Raw genomic sequence first — 27,341 nt, forward strand, 5'->3', positions numbered from 1 at the left:
AAAATAGTCAAACCCTTTCATAAAATTATCAATGATACATGACGGGGCCTTTAACTCTCAGTGCAGAGCATCGTTATATGGAAAAGCCCTTTTCTTCAGGGAAAATGGAGTGGGCTATTGCGGGAAACAAAATGGCTGTGTCTGGCCTTCCCGCCTGGTTGTGTCTCCCCTCGTAGTCCAAAGTCTTAAGATTGCCTCCTCTATATAGGCCCTCTTCACACAAACACTAAACAGGCTCATTCTTGTGATTGATTGTGATCAAAGGGATCGAGGATGTTGTCGGTTCAGACCATCAGACCTACAGTGCATCCGGGATCCTAAGAGGTAATTCAGGGGCAAAACCCGTAGGGACTCCCAATGCTACACGTGCCTCAAATCAATGTAAAATAGTAAGAAAATAAGAAGCTACATGTGAGGAAATATTGCTTGCTTTTGGGATCTAAGAGGTTCTTCTGGCCTATCCTTGCATCATTTGGTCTAGTCTTTGCCCTTTTGGTCTACCGTTTCTTCTTCAAGGCTACTCTTTCTATTTCTAGGCTACCATTTCTCCTATTCCTATACCCTTTCTTCTTTTGGGCTACAGTTTCTTCTTCTGGGCTACTCTTTATTTTTTCTGGCTTACCTGTTCTCCTTCTGGCTTATCTCTTCTTTTTTATCGTGTCCCTTCTGTTTTGGCTAGCCCTTTCTTTTTCTGCCTTATCCCATCTTCTGGCTTATCCTTTCCCCTTTTTGGCCAGCCCTTTCATCTCCTTTCTTATCCCTCCTTCTTGTGGCTTATGCTTTCTTCTTCTTTCTTATCTCTTCTTCATCTGGCTTATTCTTTTCTTGTTTTGATCTGACCTTTCTTCTGGCTTATCTTTCTTCACTTTTCTTCTTCTGGCTTATCCATTCTTCTTCTGGCTTATCCATTCTCCTTCTGGCTTATCCATTCTTCTTCTGGCTTATCCATTCTCCTTCTGGCTTATCCATTCTTCTTCTGGCTTATCAATTCTTTTTCCGGCTTATCCTTTCATATGATCTGTCCTTCTTCTGGCTGATCTTCCTTCTTCTCTTTTTCCTCTTTGTTCTGGCTTATCCCTTCTTCTTCTGGCTTACCACTTCTTCTTCTGGCTTATCCTTTCTTACGGTCTGCCCTTTCTTCTTCTGTCTTATTCCTCCTTCTTCTGGCTTATCCTTTCTTATGGTCTGCCCTTTCTTCTTCTGTCTTATTCCTCCTTCTTCTGGCTTATTCTTTCTCATGGTCTGCCCTTTCTTCTTCTGTCTTATTCCTCCTTCTTCTGGCTTATCCTTTCTTATGGTCTGCCCTTTCTTCTTCTGTCTTATTCCTCCTTCTTCTGGCTTATCCTTTCTCATGGTCTGCCCTTTCTTCTTCTGTCTTATTCCTCCTTCTTCTGGCTTATCCTTTCATATGATCTGTCCTTCTTCTGGCTGATCTTCCTTCTTCTCTTTTTCCTCTTTGTTCTGGCTTATCCCTTCTTCTTCTGGCTTATCCCTTCTTCTTCTGGCTTACCACTTCTTCTTCTGGCTTATCCTTTCTTATGGTCTGCCCTTTCTTCTTCTGTCTTATTCCTCCTTCTTCTGGCTTGTCCTTTCTTATGGTCTGCCCTTTCTTCTTCTGTCTTATTCCTCCTTCTTCTGGCTTATCCTTTCTTATGGTCTGCCCTTTCTTCTTCTGTCTTATTCCTCCTTCTTCTGGCTTATCCTTTCTCCAATTGGTCTGTCCTTTCTTCTTCTGGCTTATCCTTTCTCCAATTGGTCCGCCCTTTCTTCTTCTGGCTTATCCCTTCTCCTTTTTGTCTACCTTTTTTCTGCTGCCCCCGTTTCTCTATGATTGTTCTACATGTTAATATGACTACATTGTTTATGTTTTTTAATTTTTTTTCACTTTTGAATTAATAATTTTTAGCTTTTCCCATATCTATATATATATATCTACCTTGGGCGATAAAATTCAAAAATTCCAGAACCCTTCAAAAAATCTACAACATACATGGCTGCTTGCTAATGAAGAAATGGGCCATCTTATTCCTTAGGATCAACCATCTTTGATTATTAGTGACCAGAAGAAAAAGGAAAGTGCGGCCGTCCTTGGTGGAGTACAGTAATATGTATATATGGCTGAGCCAACGTGAATGAGGCTACGTTTTAGTGCCGGAGGTGCATTTACCGAGGGGCGAGCATTGCTGATGAGGGGCAGCCTGGAGGTGATCCTCCCAATTTTCAAACATTAATGCTTAATCCTAAAGATAGACATCAATGTGTACACCTTCACATGACTTTCATTCTTTATTCCTGCTCTGGGATAAAGGATTCTCTTCTAGTAAGAAGAACATGTAGCCTTTAAGATTAAAGAAGTCAACTGTCTGGGCACCGAGCCATCGTGAATGACACTTTGCCCTCTCGACAAGAGAAACATCTGTCTTGTGTTCAGGCCAAGCTGGAGCATTGCGCGTCTTTCCTCTAATCAGTCGTACTTTTCCAGGGGTACATCCTGGTCTTTCATTTAGGTTAACACCATGTACTGCACTAACACAATGGAGACGTCACAGTGTGACCCAACGAGGCAGAACACAATACCTCCAAGAGAAGCATGGACCTTCCTCAACTGTGCGAGTCAAGCGCCAACATTAAGACGCTGGCTTTGAAACTATTTTCTTCCCTTCTTTTATGTATTTAAACCTACTACAGCTTCAGCTTTTTTGTCCATAAACCTCAGCTCTTATTACCTTGTTTTAGGCCCCTCCCTTTCAGACAAACAAGTCTGTGCTAAAGGGACAGGCAGTGAGTTGTATAGCAGATTTCATTGCAAGCTTACACAGATAAGGGTGGGCTATCTCCGACTCGGAGACCCCGACCACCATCCTAATGCCCACATAGTTCGGAGCCCAAGAACAAAATTAAAAGGGCTTCCTACCTAACTTATAACACCCATAATACTTTTGTCTTTGTATGTTGCAGAGCCTTGGACCATTTCTTACAAGTTTCCAGATTCACTTCCTATATTGCCACCCCTAGCGCTACAATGTTAGGACAGATCCCTTTAACATAAGACATCTAGCAAATATACTAATATGCCATTGGGTGTTCCTGTACACACTAAGTGGCCCTATAATCTTCAGCCTGTAGAGTCTCACAAACAGTAAAAAATAAGAAACTGCAGCTGCATCCCCCTCCTCTCCAGCGTTTATTTTAGTCTGACTGCTCTAACTGTAAAGAACCCTTTCCTATTTAGCTGCCGGAATCGCTTTTCTTGTTCAGAGTGTAGTGTCTGACAAACAATGAAAAATAAACTGCAGCTGCATCCCCCTCCTCTCCTTATTTCAAACATTTAACATAAGACATCTAACATATATCCTAATATGCCATTATGTGTCCCTGTACACACTAAGTGGCCCTATAATCTTGTTCAGAGTATAGAGTCTTACAAACAGTGAAAAATAAGAAATTGCAGCTGCATCCCCCTCCTCTCCCTCTTTTCCAACATTTACTTTACCTTAATGCGGGCGTCACATGAGACGATCTATCGTGCGATATGTCGTCGGGGTCACGGTTTTTGTGACGTCGTCCCGTGTGATACCTACGAGCGTCTCAGAACGATCGCAAATCGGTTACAAATCGTGTATCGTTGACACATCGTTCATTTTTAAAAAATGGTTTATTCTTCTTTGCGCTGGTTGTTCATCATACCCGGGGCAGCACACATCGCTCCGTGTGACACCCCGGGAACGATGAACAGATCTTACCTGCGTCCCACCGGCAATGCTGAAGGAAGGAGGTGGGGCGGAATGTTACGTCCCGCTCATCTCCGCGCCTCCTCTTCTATTGGGCGGCCGCTGTGTGACGTCGCTGTGACACCGAACGTCCCTCCCCGGAAGTGGATGTTCGCCGCCCACAGCGATGTCGCTCATCAGGTAAGTACGTGTGACGGGGGGTTAACGACTTTGTGCGCCACAGGCAACTAATTGCCCATGACGCACAAACGACGGGGGCGGGTACGACCGCTCGATATATCATCCCGTGTAACACCCACATAAGACATCAAACATATTTCCTAATATGCCATTGGGAGTTCCTAAACACATTAAGTGTCCCTATAATCTTGTTCAGAGTATAGAGTCTCACAAACAGTGAAACAAATAAGAAACTGCAGCTGCATCCCCCTCCTCTCCTTCTTTTCCAACATTTACTTTAACATAAGACCTCTAACATATACCTAATATGCCATTAGGTGTTCCTGTACACACTAAGTGGCGCTATAATCTTGTTCAGAGTGTTACTCACAGCAAGTTGGGCTGCAGTGTGTACATCGCCCTGGCCAAAAACTGATGCTCTAGCAGGATACAGCTAAACCCCCACTAAGTGAAGGCATCACAGGTGCAGGAGAAGCAGATCACACACACACCTTCATGGAATGGAGGGGAGGTGACTGCTAGATGATAAAACTGCACACTTGTGTGCAGTTTTATCATCTAGCAGTCACCTCCCCTCCATTCCATGAAGGTGTGTGTGTGATCTGCTTCTCCTGCACCTGTGATGCCTTCACTTAGTGGGGGTTTAGCTGTATCCTGCTAGAGCATCAGTTTTTGGCCAGGGCGATGTACACACTGCAGCCCAACTTGCTGTGAGTAATACTTGATTTTTGGAGGACATTATCCTCTTATTGTTGCTTTTTTTATAATCTTGTTCAGAGTGTAGCATCTCACAAACAGTGAAACAAATAAGAAACTGCAGCTGCATCCCCCTCCTCTCCCTCTTTTCCAACATTTACTTTAACATAAGATATCTAACATATCTCCTAATATGCCATTGGGAGTTCCTGAACACACTAAGTATCCCAATTATCTTGTTCAGAGTGTAGCGTCTCACAAGCAGTGAAAAGTAAGAAACTGCAGCTGCATCCCCCTCCTCTCCCTCTTTTCCAACATTTATTATTATACCCTGGATAGGTAGATTCTTTGGGTTGTATATGTTAAAGGGAAATGCAGTAAACTAGAATTTGTTTAAGAAAACTGTAGATGTCTTCTATCACCCCCAGGGGGAGCTGAGGAGCTTAGCGCATACCATTTACACACTGAATTGCCGCTCCCTCTAGTGGATGTCCATGCAGAGAATTTGGGGCGCAGTATCTGATAGGTGGACCCCCAATCCCTGTACGGGTGCAGTAATTCTTCCGTTTGGTGTACATTGGTGTAATACAAGCGGTCCTGCTTATCATTCAGCCCATGGCCTGCGGTCTGCTGGGCGAGTGCTAATTCCGCCTTATAAATATGGATACATAGAACGCTTATTGTGCCGCGCTGCAATAGATTTCTGCAAGGAATATTTCTCCCAACGAGAAGCCGTCTTCATACAGGGCACTAATCTCAAGGCTTCGTCCTTGTCAGTCACATGTATAAGATCGCCCCCCTAAGAAGGCCGGAGCGTGACCGTGATAACCACACGGGAATTATGCCTCATACACCACAAAGCAGCCATGTCACCTGTCACCTGCGCTGAGACACACACACACATGCCGCAAAATCCAGGAACATGCACAATATGGAGGAAAGTATGTGCCCCCCACACAGGTATGAGCATTTGTGAGGCCCTCTATTGAGGGGGGCCGGGCTCACAATCTCCGGCCTAGTTCATCCCAAAGGTGTTGGATGGGGCTGAGGTCCGGGCTCCGTGCAGCCGTCATCTTCTCCCCTCCATGACTGTATGGACCTTGTACACTGGACGCAGTCATGGGGAACAGAAAAGGGTCTTTCCCCCAAACTGTTCCCTCAAAGCTGGAAGCTACAAATGTCCACAATGTCTCGTGCTGATGGATTAAGATTTCCCTTCACTAGAACGAGGAGGCTGAGGATGACCCCTGATAACAGCCCAGAGCATTGTGCTCGGTGATATAAGTCTTGGCATTGTGCTTGGTGATGTACGGCTCTGCATTGTGCTTGGTGATGTACGGCTCGGCATTGTGCTTGGTGATGTACGGCTCGGCATTGTGCTTGGTGATGTACGGCTCGGCATTGTGCTTGGTGATGTACGGCTCGGCATTGTGCTTGGTGATGTACGGCTCGGCATTGTGCTTGGTGATGTACGGCTCGGCATTGTGCTTGGTGATGTACGGCTCGGCATTGTGCTTGGTTATGTACGGCTCGGCATTGTGCTTGGTGATGTACGGCTCGGCATTGTGCTTGGTGATGTACGGCTCGGCATTGTGCTTGGTGATGTACGGCTCAGCATTGTGCTTGGTGATGTACGGCTCAGCATTGTGCTTGGTGGTGTACGACTCGGCATTGTGCTTGGTGGTGTACGACTCGGCATTGTGCTTGGTGATGTACGGCTCGGCATTGTGTTTGGTGATGTACGGCTCTGCATTGTGCTTGGTGATGTATGGCTCGGCATTGTGCTTGGTGATGTACGGCTCGGCATTGTGCTTGGTGATGTACGGCTCGGCATTGTGCTTGGTGATGTACGGCTCCACATTGTGCTTGGTGGTGTACGGCTCGGCATTGTGCTTGGTGGTGTACGGCTCGGCATTGTGCTTGGTGGTGTACGGCTCGGCATTGTGCTTGGTGATGTACGGCTCAGCATTGTGCTTGGTGGTGTACGACTCGGCATTGTGCTTGGTGATGTACGGCTCTGCATTGTGCTTGGTGATGTATGGCTCGGCATTGTGCTTGGTGATGTATGGCTCGGCATTGTGCTTGGTGATGTACGGCTCGGCATTGTGCTTGGTGATGTACGGCTCAGCATTGTGCTTGGTGATGCACGGCTCCACATTGTGCTTGGTGGTGTACGGCTCGGCATTGTGCTCGGTGATGTACGGCTCGGCATTGTGCTTGGTGATGTACGGCTCGGCATTGTGCTTGGTGATGTACGGCTCGGCATTGTGCTTGGTGATGTACGGCTCGGCATTGTGCTTGGTGATGTACGGCTCGGCATTGTGCTTGGTGATGTATAGGTCGGCATTGTGCTCGGTGATGTACGGCTCGGCATTGTGCTTGGTGATGTACGGCTCAGCATTGTGCTTGGTGATGTACGGCTCGGCATTGTGCTTGGTGATGTACGGCTCGGCATTGTGCTTGGTGATGTACGGCTCGGCATTGTGCTTGGTGATGTATAGGTCGGCTTTGTGCTCGGTGATGTACGGCTCGGCATTGTGCTTGGTGATGTACGGCTCAGCATTGTGCTTGGTGATGTACGGCTCGGCATTGTGCTTGGTGATGTACGGCTCGGCATTGTGCTTGGTGATGTACGGCTCGGCATTGTGCTTGGTGATGTACGGCTCAGCATTGTGCTTGGTGATGTACGGCTCGGCATTGTGCTTGGTGATGTACGGCTCGGCATTGTGCTTGGTGATGTACGGCTCGGCATTGTGCTTGGTGATGTATAGGTCGGCATTGTGCTTGGTGATGTGCGGCTCGGCATTGTGCTTGGTGATGTACGGCTCGGCATTGTGCTTGGTGATGTACGGCTCGGCCAGATGAAGCCCCTGGCAGGCGCAGTATTTGTGGTGATGTTATCAAATGAGGTCTGGACTCCCCTCCCCCGCTGTGTAATGTTACGGGGTCTTCACTTCGTGGCTGAGTTGCTGCGGTTCCTTCCACTTCTCAATAATATCCCTCACAGGTGATGGGGAAGATTAAGGAGGAAGAAATGTCAGGAACGGACGTGTTATCATCGTAGCTCCTATTACAGACTGCGCTGGTATCAGTGGAGTCTGCACCAGCAGCGGATGGGGGCTGGATATTTATACATTGGGAAGGGGGGCCGTATATTATACACCGGGGGTAACCCAACCGAACGGAGGTCCTGACTTCAATAATGAAGATGTGAGGGATTCAGCCTTAATCCATCTGCAATTTAATAGTTAAACTAAAAGGAAAAGCCCCAATCACCGTCCATTCAGCGAGCTCAGTGCATCTGCCGGGGTCCGGAGCTCAGGGGGGGCCGCACTCAGCAGACTGAGTGTAGTGTACCTGCTCTTTCAGAAAAGACTCATATGCTGTGTTTGGCAGAGAGCGGAGACCCCCAACAATCCCCAAAATCAGGGAGTGGAGGCGAGCAGCGGAGCGGAGCTGTCCCCCGAGGAGAGGAGACCATGAGCCGCGGCCGGAGAACCTCGTTATCCCAAGTATTGGCGGCATAATATCCTCTCATGGGAGGTGATTAGAGCCGAAAAACAAGCTCGGGGGCCGCACACGCGGCAAGGAATAAGCAGACGCCTCGTCACGGCCAGAACATATTCAGATTTTGTTTTTGTTGTAAAATTGGTGTTATTTCTTGTGTTTTGGATGGCGGTATTACAGTATTACTGTCTATGGTGTCATTATTATTCTTCCACCTTGTATGTACTGTAATGTAGCATAATTTGGATACTTTGAAGAACTGTTATGTTAGCACTACATGGCGGTGTTGTTACATGGGCCCTGTATGGCGGTAATATTTTTAATGTACTGTAATATAGTATTGATTGGACACATTGTTATGTTAGTACTACATGGCGGTGTTGTTATATGGGCACTGTATGGCGGTATTATTTTTAATGTACTGTAATATAGTATTGATTGGACACATTGTTATGTTAGTACTACAAGGCGGTGTTGTTATATGGGCACTGTATGGCGGTATTATTTTTAATGTACTGTAATATAGTATTGATTGGACACATTGTTATGTTAGTACTACATGGCGGTGTTGTTATATGGGCACTGTATGGCGGTATTATTTTTAATGTACTGTAATATAGTATTGATTGGACACATTGTTATGTTAGTACTACATGGCGGTGTTGTTACATGGGCACTGTATGGCGGTAATATTTTTAATGTACTGTAATGTAGTATTGATTGGACACATTGTTATGTTAGTACTACATGACGGTGTTGTTACATGGGCACTGTATGGCGGTATTGTTTTTAATGTACTGTAATATAGTATTGATTGGACACATTGTTATGTTAGTACTACATGGCGGTGTTATTACATGGGAACTGTATGGCGGTATTATTTTTAATGTACTGTAATGTAGTATTGATTGGACACATTGTTATGTTAGTACTACATGGCGGTGTTATTACATGGGAACTGTATGGCGATATTATTTTTAATGTACTGTAATATAGTATTGATTGGACACATTGTTATGTTAGTACTACATGGCGGTGTTGTTATATGGGCACTGTATGGCGGTATTATTTTTAATGTACTGTAATATAGTATTGATTGGACACATTGTTATGTTAGTACTACATGGCGGTGTTGTTACATGGGCCCTGTATGGCGGTAATATTTTTAATGTACTGTAATATAGTATTGATTGGACACATTGTTATGTTAGTACTACATGGCGGTGTTGTTATATGGGCACTGTATGGCGGTATTATTTTTAATGTACTGTAATATAGTATTGATTGGACACATTGTTATGTTAGTACTACAAGGCGGTGTTGTTATATGGGCACTGTATGGCGGTATTATTTTTAATGTACTGTAATATAGTATTGATTGGACACATTGTTATGTTAGTACTACATGGCGGTGTTGTTATATGGGCACTGTATGGCGGTATTATTTTTAATGTACTGTAATATAGTATTGATTGGACACATTGTTATGTTAGTACTACATGGCGGTGTTGTTACATGGGCACTGTATGGCGGTAATATTTTTAATGTACTGTAATGTAGTATTGATTGGACACATTGTTATGTTAGTACTACATGGCGGTGTTGTTACATGGGCACTGTATGGCGGTATTGTTTTTAATGTACTGTAATATAGTATTGATTGGACACATTGTTATGTTAGTACTACATGGCGGTGTTATTACATGGGAACTGTATGGCGGTATTATTTTTAATGTACTGTAATGTAGTATTGATTGGACACATTGTTATGTTAGTACTACATGGCGGTGTTATTACATGGGAACTGTATGGCGATATTATTTTTAATGTACTGTAATATAGTATTGATTGGACACATTGTTATGTTAGTACTACATGGCGGTGTTGTTACATGGGCCCTGTATGGCGGTATTATTTTTAATGTACTGTAATATAGTATTGATTGGACACATTGTTATGTTAGTACTACATGGCGGTGTTGTTACATGGGCCCTGTATGGCGGTATTATTTTTAATGTACTGTAATATAGTATTGATTGGACACATTGTTATGTTAGTACTACATGGCGGTGTTGTTACATGGGCACTGTGTGACGATATTATTTTGTATGTACTGTAATGTTGAAATTAATTGGACACTTATGGGGGCGACACACGGTATGATAGATCTGGCGATATGTCGTCGGGGTCATGTCGTTAGTGACACACATTCGGCATCGTTCGACATATCGTAGCGTGTGACACAAAAACACTCACCTTATCGTTGCTCGTTGACACGTCGCTCATTTTCATAATGTCGTTCCTCCTTCTGTGCTCCGGTTGTTTGTCGTTCCCGAGGCAGCACACATCGCCCCGTGTGACACCCCGGGAATGACGAACAACAGCTTACCTGCGTCCCGCCGGCAATGCTGAAGGAAGGAGGTGGGGGGGATGTTACGTCCCGCTCATCTCCGCCCCTCCGCTTCTATTGGCCGGCCGCTGTGTGACATCGCTTTGACGCCGAACGTCCCTCCCCCTTCAGGAAGTGGATGTTCGCCGCCCACAGCGAGGTCATCCGGGAGGTAACTACGTGTGACGGGGGTTATAGCATTGTGCGACACGGGCAACAAATTGCCCGTGCCGCACAAACGACTGGGGGCGGGTGCGATCTCTTATGCGATCGCACGATTTATCGTACCTGTACAGTGTGACGCCGGCATTAGTGTTATGTTAGTACTACATGGCGGTGTTGTTACATGGGCACTGTTCAGCAGTATAATTTTGTATGTACTGTAATGTAGTATTGCTTGCACACTTAATATTACATTAGTACTACATGGCGGTGTTGTTATATGGGCACTGTGTGACGATATTATTTTGTATGTACTGTAATGTAGTATTATTTGGACACTTAAGCGGGCTTTACACGCTACGATATTGTTAATGATTTATCGTCAAGGTCACGTCGTTAGTGACGCACATCCGGCGCCATTAACGATATCACAGCGTGTAACAGAAATGAGCGACGATCAACGAACACAAAAACGTCAAAAATCGTTGCTCGTGGTCACGTCACTCATTTCAATAATATCGCTATTATTATAGCGGTATTATTTTGTATATACTGTAATGTAGTATTATTTGGACAATTAGTGTTACGTTAGTACTACTAGCCGTGTTATTACATGGACACTGTACGGTAGTATTATCTTGTATCTACTGTAATGTAGTATTTGTATACTTAGTGGAACTGTTTAGTACTACTTGACAGTATTTCTATATGGGCACTGTATGGCGGTATTATTTTGTATGTACTGTAATGTAGTATATTTGGATACATTATTACATTAGTACTACGTGGCAGTGTTGTTATATGAGCAATCTATAGCGGTATTATTTTCTATGTACTGTAATGTAGTATTATTTGGATATTTAAAGTTACATTGGACCCACATGGCAGTGTTGTTACATGGGCACTATTTGGCAGTATTTTTTTTTTTTTTTCACTTTTAAACAACTATCTAAAAAAAAAATTAAACTCACTGGTTACACAGAGGAGCGGTTGCAGCCTCCTGACGTTGTGCAGCTCCTCTCCTCCGTCACACAACTTGACTCGATTCATAAGAAATAAAGCAATTTCAGCGAGGGAGATTAGGAATTGCTTATTACCCTTCCCCGATATATTCCAGATTAGATCAGACCGAGGGTTCCGGATTTTAGATATCTCCAATTTTCTATCTCTCCTATTACAATGGCATAAATATTGTGGGTGAGAGACTCGCTCCCGTCCTCCATATCCGAGGACCGAGACGGAACGAGCAGAGGAAAGGAAAAAGAAAAGGCTCCCAGAGCGAGTGAAAACCGCGGAAATTCCTTCCATTAACGAGGACAACAGTAAATGATTGTGTCCTGAGCTTTAAATTAAGATTAAACCCAGGAACAAAAAATAATTCCGCAATCCAATAATAATCCCCTCCAAATCTCCGTTCTGAGGAGAGGAACCCCCACAGATCACAGGAGACGGCACCGGACGAATGAGGGGGTCAGGAGAAAAATGGGGGGACGCCAAGAGGGAAATCTATACATTATACAGCTCCTCTCTATACATTATATACAGTGCAGGCTCCTCTGGGGATCCTAGTAATATCTGTGCATTATACAGCTCCTCTCTATACATTATATACAGTGCAGGCTCCTCTGGAGATCTTAGTAATATCTGTGCATTATACAGCTCCTCTCTATACATTATATACAGTGTAGGCTCCTCTGGGGATCCTAGTAATATCTGTGCATTATACAGCTCCTCTCTATACATTATATACAGTGCAGGCTCCTCTGGGGATCCTAGTAATATCTGTACATTATACAGCTCCTCTCTATACATTATATACAGTGCAGGCTCCTCTGGAGATCCTAGTAATATCTGTACATTATACAGCTCCTCTCTATACATTATATACAGTGCAGACTCCTCTGGAGATCCTAGCAATATCTGTACATTATACAGCTCCTCTCTATACATTATATACAGTGCAGGCTCCTCTGGAGATCCTAGTAATATCTGTACATTATACAGCTCCTCTCTATACATTATATACAGTGCAGGCTCCTCTGGGGATCCTAGTAATATCTGTATATTATACAGCTCCTCTCTATACATTATATACAGTGCAGGCTCCTCTGGAGATCCTAGTAATATCTGTACATTATACAGCTCCTCTCTATACATTATATACAGTGCAGGCTCCTCTGGAGATCCTAGTAATATCTGTACATTATACAGCTCCTCTCTATACATTATATACAGTGCAGGCTCCTCTGGGGATCCTAGTAATATCTGTATATTATACAGCTCCTCTCTATACATTATATACAGTGCAGGCTCCTCTGGAGATCCTAGTAATATCTATACATTATACAGCTCCTCTCTATACATTATATACAGTGCAGGCTCCTCTGGAGATCCTAGTAATATCTGTACATTATACAGCTCCTCTCTATACATTATATACAGTGCAGGCTCCTCTGGAGATCCTAGTAATATCTGTACATTATACAGCTCCTCTCTATACATTATATACAGTGCAGGCTCCTCTGGGGATCCTAGTAATATCTGTACATTATACAGCTCCTCTCTATACATTATATACAGTGCAGGCTCCTCTGGAGATCCTAGTAATATCTGTACATTATACAGCTCCTCTCTATACATTATATACAGTGTAGGCTCCTCTGGGGATCCTAGTAATATCTGTACATTATACAGCTCCTCTCTATACATTATATACAGTGTAGGCTCCTCTGGGGATCCTAGTAATATCTGTACATTATACAGCTCCTCTCTATACATTATATACAGTGCAGGATCCTCTGGAGATCCTAGTAATATCTGTACATTATACAGCTCCTCTCTATACATTATATACAGTGCAGGCTCCTCTGGGGATCCTAGTAATATCTGTGCATTACACAGCTCCTCTCTATACATTATATACAGTGCAGGCTCCTCTGGGGATCCTAGTAATATCTGTACATTATACAGCTCCTCTCTATACATTATATACAGTGCAGGCTCCTCTGGAGATCCTAGTAATATCTGTACATTACACAGCTCCTCTCTATACATTATATACAGTGCAGGCTCCTCTGGAGATCCTAGTAATATCTGTGCATTACACAGCTCCTCTCTATACATTATATACAGTGCAGGCTCCTCTGGAGATCCTAGTAATATCTGTACATTATACAGCTCCTCTCTATACATTATATACAGTGCAGGCTCCTCTGGGGATCCTAGTAATATCTGTACATTATACAGCTCCTCTCTATACATTATATACAGTGCAGGTTCCTCTGGGGATCCTAGTAATATCTGTACATTATACAGCTCCTCTCTGTACATTATATACAGTGCAGGCTCCTCTGGGGATCCTAGTAATATCTGTACATTACACAGCTCCTCTCTATACATTATATACAGTGCAGGCTCCTCAGGAGATCCTAGTAATATCTGTACATTACACAGCTCCTCTCTATACATTATATACAGTGCAGGCTCCTCTGGAGATCCTAGTAATATCTGTACATTACACAGCTCCTCTCTATACATTATATACAGTGCAGGCTCCTCTGGGGATCCTAGTAATATCTGTATATTATACAGCTCCTCTCTATACATTATATACAGTGCAGGCTCCTCTGGAGATCCTAGTAATATCTGTGCATTACACAGCTCCTCTCTATACATTATATACAGTGCAGACTCCTCTGGGGATCCTAGTAATATCTGTACATTATACAGCTCCTCTCTATACATTATATACAGTGCAGGCTCCTCTGGGGATCCTAGTAATATCTATACATTATACAGCTCCTCTCTATACATTATATACAGTGCAGGCTCCTCTGGGGATCCTAGTAATATCTGTACATTATACAGCTCCTCTCTGTACATTATATACAGTGCAGGCTCCTCTGGGGATCCTAGTAATATCTGTACATTATACAGCTCCTCTCTGTACATTATATACAGTGCAGGCTCCTCTGGGGATCCTAGTAATATCTGTACATTATACAGCTCCTCTCTATACATTATATACAGTGCAGACTCCTCTGGAGATCCTAGTAATATCTGTACATTATACAGCTCCTCTCTATACATTATATACAGTGCAGGCTCCTCTGGAGATCCTAGTAATATCTGTACATTATACAGCTCCTCTCTATACATTATATACAGTGCAGGCTCCTCTGGAGATCCTAGTAATATCTGTACATTATACAGCTCCTCTCTATACATTATATACAGTGCAGACTCCTCTGGAGATCCTAGTAATATCTGTACATTATACAGCTCCTCTCTATACATTATATACAGTGCAGGCTCCTCTGGAGATCCTAGTAATATCTGTATATTATACAGCTCCTCTCTATACATTATATACAGTGCAGGATCCTCTGGAGATCCTAGTAATATCTGTACATTATACAGCTCCTCTCTATACATTATATACAGTGCAGGCTCCTCTGGAGATCCTAGTAATATCTGTGCATTATACAGCTCCACTCTATACATTATATACAGTGCAGGCTCCTCTGGGGATCCTAGTAATATCTGTACATTATACAGCTCCTCTCTATACATTATATACAGTGCAGGCTCCTCTGGAGATCCTAGTACTATCTGTACATTATACAGCTCCTCTCTATACATTATATACAGTGCAGGCTCCTCTGGGGATCCTAGTAATATCTGTACATTATACAGCTCCTCTCTATACATTATATACAGTGCAGGCTCCTCTGGAGATCCTAGTAATATCTGTACATTATACAGCTCCTCTCTATACATTATATACAGTGTAGGCTCCTCTGGGGATCCTAGTAATATCTGTACATTATACAGCTCCTCTCTATACATTATATACAGTGTAGGCTCCTCTGGGGATCCTAGTAATATCTGTACATTATACAGCTCCTCTCTATACATTATATACAGTGCAGGATCCTCTGGAGATCCTAGTAATATCTGTACATTATACAGCTCCTCTCTATACATTATATACAGTGCAGGCTCCTCTGGGGATCCTAGTAATATCTATACATTATACAGCTCCTCTCTATACATTATATACAGTGCAGGCTCCTCTGGGGATCCTAGTAATATCTGTACATTATACAGCTCCTCTCTATACATTATCTACAGTGCAGGCTCCTCTGGAGATCCTAGTAATATCTGTACATTATACAGCTCCTCTCTATACATTATATACAGTGCAGGCTCCTCTGGGGATCCTAGTAATATCTGTACATTATACAGCTCCTCTCTATACATTATATACAGTGCAGACTCCTCTGGAGATCCTAGTAATATCTGTACATTATACAGCTCCTCTCTATACATTATATACAGTGCAGGCTCCTCTGGAGATCCTAGTAATATCTGTACATTATACAGCTCCTCTCCTTACATTATATACCGTGCAGGCTCCTCTGGAGATCCTAGTAATATCTGTACATTATACAGCTCCTCTCTATACATTATATACAGTGCAGGCTCCTCTGGAGATCCTAGTAATATCTGTATATTATACAGCTCCTCTCTATACATTATATACAGTGCAGGATCCTCTGGGGATCCTAGTAATATCTGTACATTATACAGCTCCTCTCTATACATTATATACAGTGTAGGCTCCTCTGGGGATCCTAGTAATATCTGTACATTATACAGCTCCTCTCTATACATTATATACAGTGCAGACTCCTCTGGGGATCCTAGTAATATCTGTACATTATACAGCTCCTCTCTATACATTATATACAGTGCAGGCTCCTCTGGGGATCCTAGTAATATCTGTACATTATACAGCTCCTCTCTATACATTATATACAGTGCAGGCTCCTCTGGAGATCCTAGTAATATCTATACATTATACAGCTCCTCTCTATACATTATATACAGTGCAGGCTCCTCTGGGGATCCTAGTAATATCTATACATTATACAGCTCCTCTCTATACATTATATACAGTGCAGGCTCCTCTGGGGATCCTAGTAATATCTGTACATTATACAGCTCCTCTCTATACATTATCTACAGTGCAGGCTCCTCTGGAGATCCTAGTAATATCTGTACATTATACAGCTCCTCTCTATACATTATATACAGTGCAGGCTCCTCTGGGGATCCTAGTAATATCTGTACATTATACAGCTCCTCTCTATACATTATATACAGTGTAGGCTCCTCTGGGGATCCTAGTAATATCTGTACATTATACAGCTCCTCTCTATACATTATATACAGTGCAGGCTCCTCTGGGGATCCTAGTAATATCTGTACATTATACAGCTCCTCTCTATACATTATATACAGTGCAGGCTCCTCTGGAGATCCTAGTAATATCTGTACATTACACAGCTCCTCTCTATACATTATATACAGTGCAGGCTCCTCTGGGGATCCTAGTAATATCTGTGCATTATACAGCTCCTCTCTATACATTATATACAGTGCAGGCTCCTCTGGGGATCCTAGTAATATCTGTGCATTATACAGCTCCTCTCTATACATTATATACAGTGTAGGCTCCTCTGGGGATCCTAGTAATATCTATACATTATACAGCTCCTCTCTATACATTATATACAGTGCAGGCTCCTCTGGAGATCCTATTAATATCTGTACATTATACAGCTCCTCTCTATACATTATATACAGTGCAGGCTCCTCTGGAGATCTTAGTAATATCTGTGCATTATACAGCTCCTCTCTATACATTATATACAGTGTAGGCTCCTCTGGGGATCCTAGTAATATCTATACATTATACAGCTCCTCTCTATACATTATATACAGTGCAGGCTCCTCTGGGGATCCTAGTAATATCTATACATTATACAGCTCCTCTCTATACATTATATACAGTGCAGGCTCCTCTGGAGATCCTATTAATATCTGTACATTATACAGCTCCTCTCTATACATTATCTACATTGCAGGCTCCTCTGGAGATCTTAGTAATATCTGTACATTATACAGCTCCTCTCTATACATTATATACAGTGCAGGCTCCTCTGGAGATCTTAGTAATATCTGTACATTATACAGCTCCTCTCTATACATTATCTACATTGCAGGCTCCTCTGGAGATCCTAGTAATATCTGTGCATTATACAGCTCCTCTCTATACATTATATACAGTGCAGGCCCCTCTGGAGATCCTAGTAATATCTGTACATTACACAGCTCCTCTCTATACATTATATACAGTGCAGGCTCCTCTGGAGATCTTAGTAATATCTGTACATTATACAGCTCCTCTCTATACATTATATACAGTGCAGGCTCCTCTGGAGATCTTAGTAATATCTGTACATTATACAGCTCCTCTCTATACATTATATACAGTGTAGGCTCCTCTGGGGATCCTAGTAATATCTGTACATTATACAGCTCCTCTCTATACATTATCTACATTGCAGGCTCCTCTGGGGATGCTAGTAATATCTATACATTATACAGCTCCTCTCTATACATTATATACAGTGCAGGCTCCTCTGGGGATCCTAGTAATATCTGTACATTATACAGCTCCTCTCTATACATTATCTACATTGCAGGCTCCTCCGGAGATCCTAGTAATATCTGTACATTATACAGCTCCTCTCTATACATTATCTACATTGCAGGCTCCTCTGGAGATCCTAGTAATATCTGTATATTACACAGCTCCTCTCTATACATTATATACAGTGCAGGCTCCTCTGGAGATCCTAGTAATATCTGTACATTATACAGCTCCTCTCTATACATTATATACAGTGCAGGCTCCTCTGGGGATCCTAGCAATATCTGTACATTATACAGCTCATCTCTATACATTATATACAGTGCAGGCTCCTCTGGGGATCCTAGTAATATCTGTATATTACACAGCTCCTCTCTATACATTATATACAGTGCAGGCTCCTCTGGAGATCCTAGTAATATCTGTGCATTATACAGCTCCTCTCTATACATTATATACAGTGCAGGCTCCTCTGGGGATCCTAGTAATATCTGTACATTATACAGCTCCTCTCTATACATTATATACAGTGTAGCTCCTCTGGAGATCCTAGTAATATCTGTACATTATACAGCTCCTCTCTATACATTATATACAGTGCAGGCTCCTCTGGAGATCCTAGTAATATCTGTACATTATACAGCTCCTCTCTATACATTATATACAGTGTAGGCTCCTCTGCAGATCGTAGTAATATCTGTACATTATACAGCTCCTCTCTATACATTATATACAGTGCAGGCTCCTCTGGAGATCCTATTAATATCTGTACATTATACAGCTCCTCTCTATACATTATATACAGTGCAGACTCCTCTGGAGATCCTAGTAATATCTGTACATTATACAGCTCCTCTCTATACATTATATACAGTGCAGGCTCCTCTGGAGATCCTAGTAATATCTGTACATTATACAGCTCCTCTCTATACATTATCTACATTGCAGGCTCCTCTGGAGATCCTAGTAATATCTGTACATTATACAGCTCCTCTCTATACATTATATACAGTGTAGGCTCCTCTGGAGATCCTAGTAATATCTGTACATTATACAGCTCCTCTCTATACATTATATACAGTGCAGGCTCCTCTGGAGATCCTAGTAATATCTGTACATTATACAGCTCCTCTCTATACATTATATACAGTGTAGGCTCCTCTGGAGATCGTAGTAATATCTGTACATTATACAGCTCCTCTCTATACATTATATACAGTGCAGGCTCCTCTGGAGATCCTATTAATATCTGTACATTATACAGCTCCTCTCTATACATTATATACAGTGCAGGCTCCTCTGGAGATCCTATTAATATCTGTACATTATACAGCTCCTCTCTATACATTATCTACATTGCAGGCTCCTCTGGAGATCCTAGTAATATCTGTACATTATACAGCTCCTCTCTATACATTATCTACATTGCAGGCTCCTCTGGAGATCCTAGTAATATCTGTACATTATACAGCTCCTCTCTATACATTATATACAGTGTAGGCTCCTCTGGAGATCCTAGTAATATCTGTACATTATACAGCTCCTCTCTATACATTATATACAGTGCAGGCTCCTCTGGAGATCCTAGTAATATCTGTACATTATACAGCTCCTCTCTATACATTATATACAGTGCAGGCTCCTCTGGAGATCCTATTAATATCTGTACATTATACAGCTCCTCTCTATACATTATCTACATTGCAGGCTCCTCTGGAGATCCTAGTAATATCTGTACATTATACAGCTCCTCTCTATACATTATATACAGTGTAGGCTCCTCTGGAGATCCTAGTAATATCTGTACATTATACAGCTCCTCTCTATACATTATCTACATTGCAGGCTCCTCTGGAGATCCTAGTAATATCTGTACATTATACAGCTCCTCTCTATACATTATATACAGTGTAGGCTCCTCTGGAGATCCTAGTAATATCTGTACATTATACAGCTCCTCTCTATACATTATATACAGTGCAGGCTCCTGTGGGGATCCTAGTAATATCTGTGCATTATACAGCTCCTCTCTATACATTATATACAGTGCAGGCTCATCTGGGGATCCTAGTAATATCTATACATTATACAGCTCCTCTCTATACATTATATACAGTGCAGGCTCCTCTGGAGATCCTATTAATATCTGTACATTATACAGCTCCTCTCTATACATTATATACAGTGCAGGCTCCTCTGGGGATCCTAGTAATATCTGTACATTATACAGCTCCTCTCTATACATTATATACAGTGTAGGCTCCTCTGGAGATCCTAGTAATATCTGTACATTATACAGCTCCTCTCTATACATTATCTACATTGCAGGCTCCTCTGGAGATCCTAGTAATATCTGTACATTATACAGCTCCTCTCTATACATTATATACAGTGTAGGCTCCTCTGGAGATCCTAGTAATATCTGTACATTATACAGCTCCTCTCTATACATTATATACAGTGCAGGCTCCTGTGGGGATCCTAGTAATATCTGTGCATTATACAGCTCCTCTCTATACATTATATACAGTGCAGGCTCATCTGGGGATCCTAGTAATATCTATACATTATACAGCTCCTCTCTATACATTATATACAGTGCAGGCTCCTCTGGAGATCCTATTAATATCTGTACATTATACAGCTCCTCTCTATACATTATATACAGTGCAGGCTCCTCTGGGGATCCTAGTAATATCTGTATATTATACAGCTCCTCTCTATACATTATATACAGTGCAGGCTCCTCTGGAGATCTTAGTAATATCTGTGCATTATACAGCTCCTCTCTATACATTATATACAGTGTAGGCTCCTCTGGGGATCCTAGTAATATCTGTACATTATACAGCTCCTCTCTATACATTATATACAGTGCAGGCTCCTCTGGGGATCCTAGTAATATCTATACATTATACAGCTCCTCTCTATACATTATATACAGTGCAGGCTCCTCTGGAGATCCTATTAATATCTGTACATTATACAGCTCCTCTCTATACATTATATACAGTGCAGGCTCCTCTGGGGATCCTAGTAATATCTATACATTATACAGCTCCTCTCTATACATTATCTACATTGCAGGCTCCTCTGGAGATCCTAGTAATATCTGTACATTATACAGCTCCTCTCTATACATTATATACAGTGTAGGCTCCTCTGGGGATCCTAGTAATATCTGTACATTATACAGCTCCTCTCTATACATTATATACAGTGCAGGATCCTCTGGGGATCCTAGTAATATCTGTACATTATACAGCTCCTCTCTATACATTATCTACATTGCAGGCTCCTCTGGAGATCCTAGTAATATCTGTACATTATACAGCTCCTCTCTATACATTATCTACATTGCAGGCTCCTCTGGAGATCCTAGTAATATCTGTATATTACACAGCTCCTCTCTATACATTATATACAGTGCAGGCTCCTCTGGAGATCCTAGTAATATCTGTACATTATACAGCTCCTCTCTATACATTATATACAGTGCAGGCTCCTCTGGGGATCCTAGTAATATCTGTACATTATACAGCTCCTCTCTATACATTATATACAGTGCAGGCTCCTCTGGAGATCCTAGTAATATCTGTACATTATACAGCTCCTCTCTATACATTATATACAGTGCAGGCTCCTCTGGAGATCCTAGTAATATCTGTACATTATACAGCTCCTCTCTATACATTATATACAGTGCAGGCTCCTCTGGAGATCCTATTAATATCTGTACATTATACAGCTCCTCTCTATACATTATCTACATTGCAGGCTCCTCTGGAGATCCTAGTAATATCTGTACATTATACAGCTCCTCTCTATACATTATATACAGTGTAGGCTCCTCTGGAGATCCTAGTAATATCTGTACATTATACAGCTCCTCTCTATACATTATATACAGTGCAGGCTCCTCTGGAGATCCTATTAATATCTGTACATTATACAGCTCCTCTCTATACATTATATACAGTGCAGACTCCTCTGGAGATCCTAGTAATATCTGTACATTATACAGCTCCTCTCTATACATTATCTACATTGCAGGCTCCTCTGGAGATCCTAGTAATATCTGTACATTATACAGCTCCTCTCTATACATTATATACAGTGTAGGCTCCTCTGGAGATCCTAGTAATATCTGTACATTATACAGCTCCTCTCTATACATTATATACAGTGCAGGCTCCTCTGGAGATCCTAGTAATATCTGTACATTATACAGCTCCTCTCTATACATTATATACAGTGCAGGCTCCTCTGGGGATCCTAGTAATATCTGTACATTATACAGCTCCTCTCTATACATTATATACAGTGCAGGCTCCTCTGGAGATCCTAGTAATATCTGTACATTATACAGCTCCTCTCTATACATTATATACAGTGCAGGCTCCTCTGGAGATCCTAGTAATATCTGTACATTATACAGCTCCTCTCTATACATTATATACAGTGCAGGCTCCTCTGGGGATCCTAGTAATATCTGTACATTATACAGTTCCTCTCTATACATTATATACAGTGCAGGCTCCTCTGGAGATCCTAGTAATATCTGTACATTATACAGTTCCTCTCTATACATTATATACAGTGCAGGCTCCTCTGGAGATCCTAGTAATATCTGTACATTATACAGCTCCTCTCTATACATTATATACAGTGCAGGCTCCTCTGGGGATGCTAGTAATATCTGTACATTATACAGCTCCTCTCTATACATTATATACAGTGCAGGCTCCTCTGGGGATCCTAGTAATATCTGCATTATACAGCTTCTCTCTATACATTATATACAGTGCAGGCTCCTCTGGGGATCCTAGTAATATCTGTACATTATACAGTTCCTCTCTATACATTATATACAGTGAAGGCTCCTCTGGAGATCCTAGTAATATCTGTACATTATACAGCTCCTCTCTATACATTATATACAGTGCAGGCTCCTCTGGGGATGCTAGTAATATCTGTACATTATACAGCTCCTCTCTATACATTATATACAGTGCAGGCTCCTCTGGAGATCCTAGTAATATCTGTACATTATACAGCTCCTCTCTATACATTATATACAGTGCAGGCTCCTCTGGGGATGCTATTAATGCCTGTACATTATACAGCTCCTCTCTATACATTATATACAGTGCAGGCTCCTCTGGGGATCCTAGTAATATCTGTGCATTATACAGCTCCTCTCTATACATTATATACAGTGCAGGCTCCTCTGGAGATCCTAGTAATATCTGTACATTATACAGCTCCTCTCTATACATTATATACAGTGCAGGCTCCTCTGGGGATCCTAGTACTATCTGTACATTATACAGCTCCTCTCTATACATTATATACAGTGCAGGCCCCTCTGGGGATCCTAGTAATATGTGTACATTATACAGCTCCTCTCTATACATTATATACAGTGCAGGCCCCTCTGGGGATCCTAGTAATATCTGTACATTATACAGCTCCTCTCTATACATTATATACAGTGCAGGCTCCTCTGGAGATCCTAGTAATATCTGTACATTATACAGCTCCTCTCTATACATTATATACAGTGCAGGCTCCTCTGGGGATGCTATTAATGCCTGTACATTATACAGCTCCTCTCTATACATTATATACAGTGCAGGCTCCTCTGGGGATCCTAGTAATATCTGTGCATTATACAGCTCCTCTCTATACATTATATACAGTGCAGGCTCCTCTGGAGATCCTAGTAATATCTGTACATTATACAGCTCCTCTCTATACATTATATACAGTGCAGGCTCCTCTGGGGATCCTAGTACTATCTGTACATTATACAGCTCCTCTCTATACATTATATACAGTGCAGGCCCCTCTGGGGATCCTAGTAATATCTGTACATTATACAGCTCCTCTCTATACATTATATACAGTGCAGGCCCCTCTGGGGATCCTAGTAATATCTGTACATTATACAGATCCTCTCTATACATTATATACAGTGCAGGCTCCTCTGGGGAATCTAGTACTATGTGTACATTATGCAGCTCCTCTCCTTTCCATTATATTCAGTGCAGACACTTGTTGAATGTTATACGGTGATACCTCCTTAGTTTATTATTGGCAGTGCCCCTGTGGTATTGAAGTCCCATTTTTTGCCTTTCTTAACCCTTTCAGTGCTGACGTCCCCTTCGCAGACCCCTTTACCTTTCGTCCTGCTGCCAGTCCCCCATCAGCAGGTCTCTGAACCTGTACCGGGGCGGTAGGGGTTGGACCTCTTTTTCCATCTCCATCCTTACAGCTGCCCGGTGCCACTTTCAACTTCAGTTTCCGGCACCGGTCATCAGAGCTGCGGAGCCGAAAGGAGCAAATCCATGAATTAAGGGGGCGTCCATAACACCTGTGATTCTCCCTGTGGTGGTCCGGTGGTGATGGTGCTACTAATTCCCTTGGCATGTGGTGTCGTCCAGACAGCGAGGCTGAGGGGGGACAAAGATCCGGACTCAGGGCTCCTGAGGTCCAAAATGTGGGTAATGGTAAAATAATAGGACCATAGTGGGGTACCGTCTCCCCCTGACGTTTCCAGGGATCACAGTGATAAAAACTTCTCTGCTACCGTCTCACCAGCTCGTATGTAAATGGAGAGTATGGAGGCTATAGAGGAAGGCGGGCGAGGACTGCGGGCACAGGTGGGCACTACACCTATATATCCATATAACACTGCTCCCTGCTGTAATTTCTCAATCATGGGAGGGGGGAGGAGGAGCAGAGAGAAATGCTTTTTATTCACAGACTCGGAGATGGAGGGTGGGCTGAGAAGAGAGAGCAACAGGAGGAAGAGGGGGGCTGGGAACCAGGGACATTGGGGGGGTAATGAGAAAGGTAGAGAAGGGGCGACGGTGGGAAGTGCGAGCGCACAAGTGTATTGTGATACTGAGGGGCAGGAGACGGCGAAAAGTGAGGACCTGCAACAGATTAGTATTCTGCAGAGAGGAGAGCGACAAGAGACTGAAGAGAGGGAGAGCGAGATGAGACTGAGGAAAGAGAGACAGAGAGCAACAAGAGACTGAGGAGAAAGAGAAAAGAGCGACAAGAGACTGAGGAGAAAGAGAGAGAGGAGAGCGACGAGAGACTGAGGAGAAAGAGAGAGAGGAGAGCGACGAGAGACAGAGAGAGAGGAGAGCGACAAGAGACTGAGGAAAGAGAGACAGAGAGCAACAAGAGACTGAGGAAAGAGAGACAGAGAGCAACAAGAGACTGAGGAAAGAGAGACAGAGAGCAACAAGAGACTGAGGAGAAAGAGAGGAGAGCAACAAGAGACTGAGGAGAAAGAGAGGAGAGCGACGAGAGACTGAGGAGAAAGAGAGAGAGGAGAGCGACGAGAGACTGAGGAGAAAGAGAGAGAGGAGAGCGACGAGAGACAGAGAGAGAGGAGAGCGACAAGAGACTGAGGAAAGAGAGACAGAGAGCAACAAGAGACTGAGGAAAGAGAGACAGAGAGCAACAAGAGACTGAAGAGAGGGAAAGCGAGATGAGACTGAGGAGAAAGAGAGACAGGAGAGCGACAAGAGACTGAGGAGAGAGAGGAGAGCGACAAGAGACTAAGGAGAGAGAGGAGAGCGACAAGAGACTAAGGAGAGAGAGGAGAGCGACAAGAGACTGAGGAGAAAGAGACAGGAGAGCAACAAGAGACTGAAGAGAGGGAGAGCGAGAAGAGACTGAGGAGAAAGAGAGAGAGGAGAGCGACAAGAGACTGAGGAGAGAGAGAGGAGAGCGACAAGAGACTGAGGAGAAAGAGAGACAGGAGAGCGACGAGAGACTGAGGAGAGAGAGAGGAGAGCGGCAAGAGACTGAGGAGAAAGAGAGACAGGAGAGCGACAAGAGACTGAGGAGAGAGAGGAGAGCGACAAGAGACTGAGGAGAGAGAGGAGAGCGACAAGAGACTGAGGAGAAAGAGACAGGAGAGCAACAAGAGACTGAAGAGAGGGAGAGCGAGAAGAGACTGAGAAAGAGAGAGAGGAGAGCGACAATAGACTAAAGGCTACTTTACACACTGCGATATCGGTCCCGATATCACTAGCGTGGGTACCCGCCCCCATCTGTTGCGCGACACGGGCAAATCGCTGCCCGTGCCGCACAACAGCCGTCACACATACTTACCTGTCCGGCGTCGTCGCTGTGACGGGCGAACCGCCTCCTTTCTAAGGGGGCGGTCCGTGCGGCGTCACAGCGACGTCACTGAAGCGTCACTGAACCGCCGCCCAATAGCAGCGGAGGGGCGGAGCTGAGCGGGACGTAACATCCCGCCCACCTCCTTCCTTCCTCATAGCGGCCGGGAGGCAGGTAAGGGGAGCTTCCTCGTTCCTGCGGCGTCACACGCAGCAATGTGTGCTGCCGCAGGAACGAGGAACAACTTCGTTACTGCTGCAGTAACGATTTTTAAGAATGGACCCCCATGTCGCCGATTAGCGATTTTGCACGTTTTTGCAACGATGCAAAATCGCTTATCGGTGTCACACGCAACGGCATCGCTAATGCGGCCGGATGTGCGTCACAAAATCCGTGACCCCAATGACTCCGCATTAGCGATGTCGCAGCGTGTAAAGCCCGCTTAAGGAGAGAGAGGAGAGCGACAAGAGACTGAGGAGAGAGAGAGGAGAGCGACAAGAGACTGAGGAGAGAGAGGAGAGCGACAAGAGACTGAGGAGAGAGAGAGGAGAGCGACAAGAGACTGAGGAGAGAGAGAGGAGAGCGACAAGAGACTGAGGAGAGAGAGGAGAGCGACAAGAGACTGAGGAGAGAGAGGAGAGCGACAAGAGACTGAGGAGAGAGAGGAGAGCGACAAGAGACTGAGGAGAGAGAGGAGAGCGACAAGAGACTGAGGAGAAAGAGGAGAGCGACAAGAGACTGAGGAGAGAGAGAGGAGAGCGACGAGAGACTGAGGAGAGAGAGAGGAGAGCGACGAGAGACTGAGGAGAGAGAGAGGAGAGTAACAAGAGACTGAGGAGAGCGACAAGAGACTGAGGAGAATGAGAGGAGAGCGACGAGAGACTGAGGAGAAAGAGAGAGAGGAGAGCGACAAGAGACTGAGGAGAGAGAGGAGAGCGAGAGAGGAGTGCGACAAGAGACTGAGAAGAGAGAGGAGAGCGACAAGAGACTGAGGAGAGAGAGGAGAGCGACAAGAGACTGAGGAGAGAGA

General features: G+C 43.4%; 1 protein-coding gene across 2 annotated transcripts in view; it reads right to left on the reverse strand.

Annotated features, from left to right (window-relative positions):
* LOC142304286 (potassium channel subfamily T member 2-like) overlaps positions 1-24,878 on the reverse strand; it is a 266,854-nt gene extending 241,976 nt beyond the window's left edge. For both annotated transcript variants that reach the window (XM_075346519.1, XM_075346517.1), the window contains exon 1: positions 24,350-24,878. In XM_075346519.1, coding sequence (XP_075202634.1) covers positions 24,350-24,435 — 86 coding nt within the window. In that variant the 5' untranslated portion in view covers positions 24,436-24,878. The remainder of the gene's footprint in view (positions 1-24,349) is intronic.
* Positions 24,879-27,341: the final 2,463 nt, after the last annotated feature.

The sequence above is a fragment of the Anomaloglossus baeobatrachus genome, chromosome 4 (genome assembly GCF_048569485.1).
Source record: "Anomaloglossus baeobatrachus isolate aAnoBae1 chromosome 4, aAnoBae1.hap1, whole genome shotgun sequence".
Taxonomy (NCBI): domain Eukaryota; kingdom Metazoa; phylum Chordata; class Amphibia; order Anura; family Aromobatidae; genus Anomaloglossus; species Anomaloglossus baeobatrachus.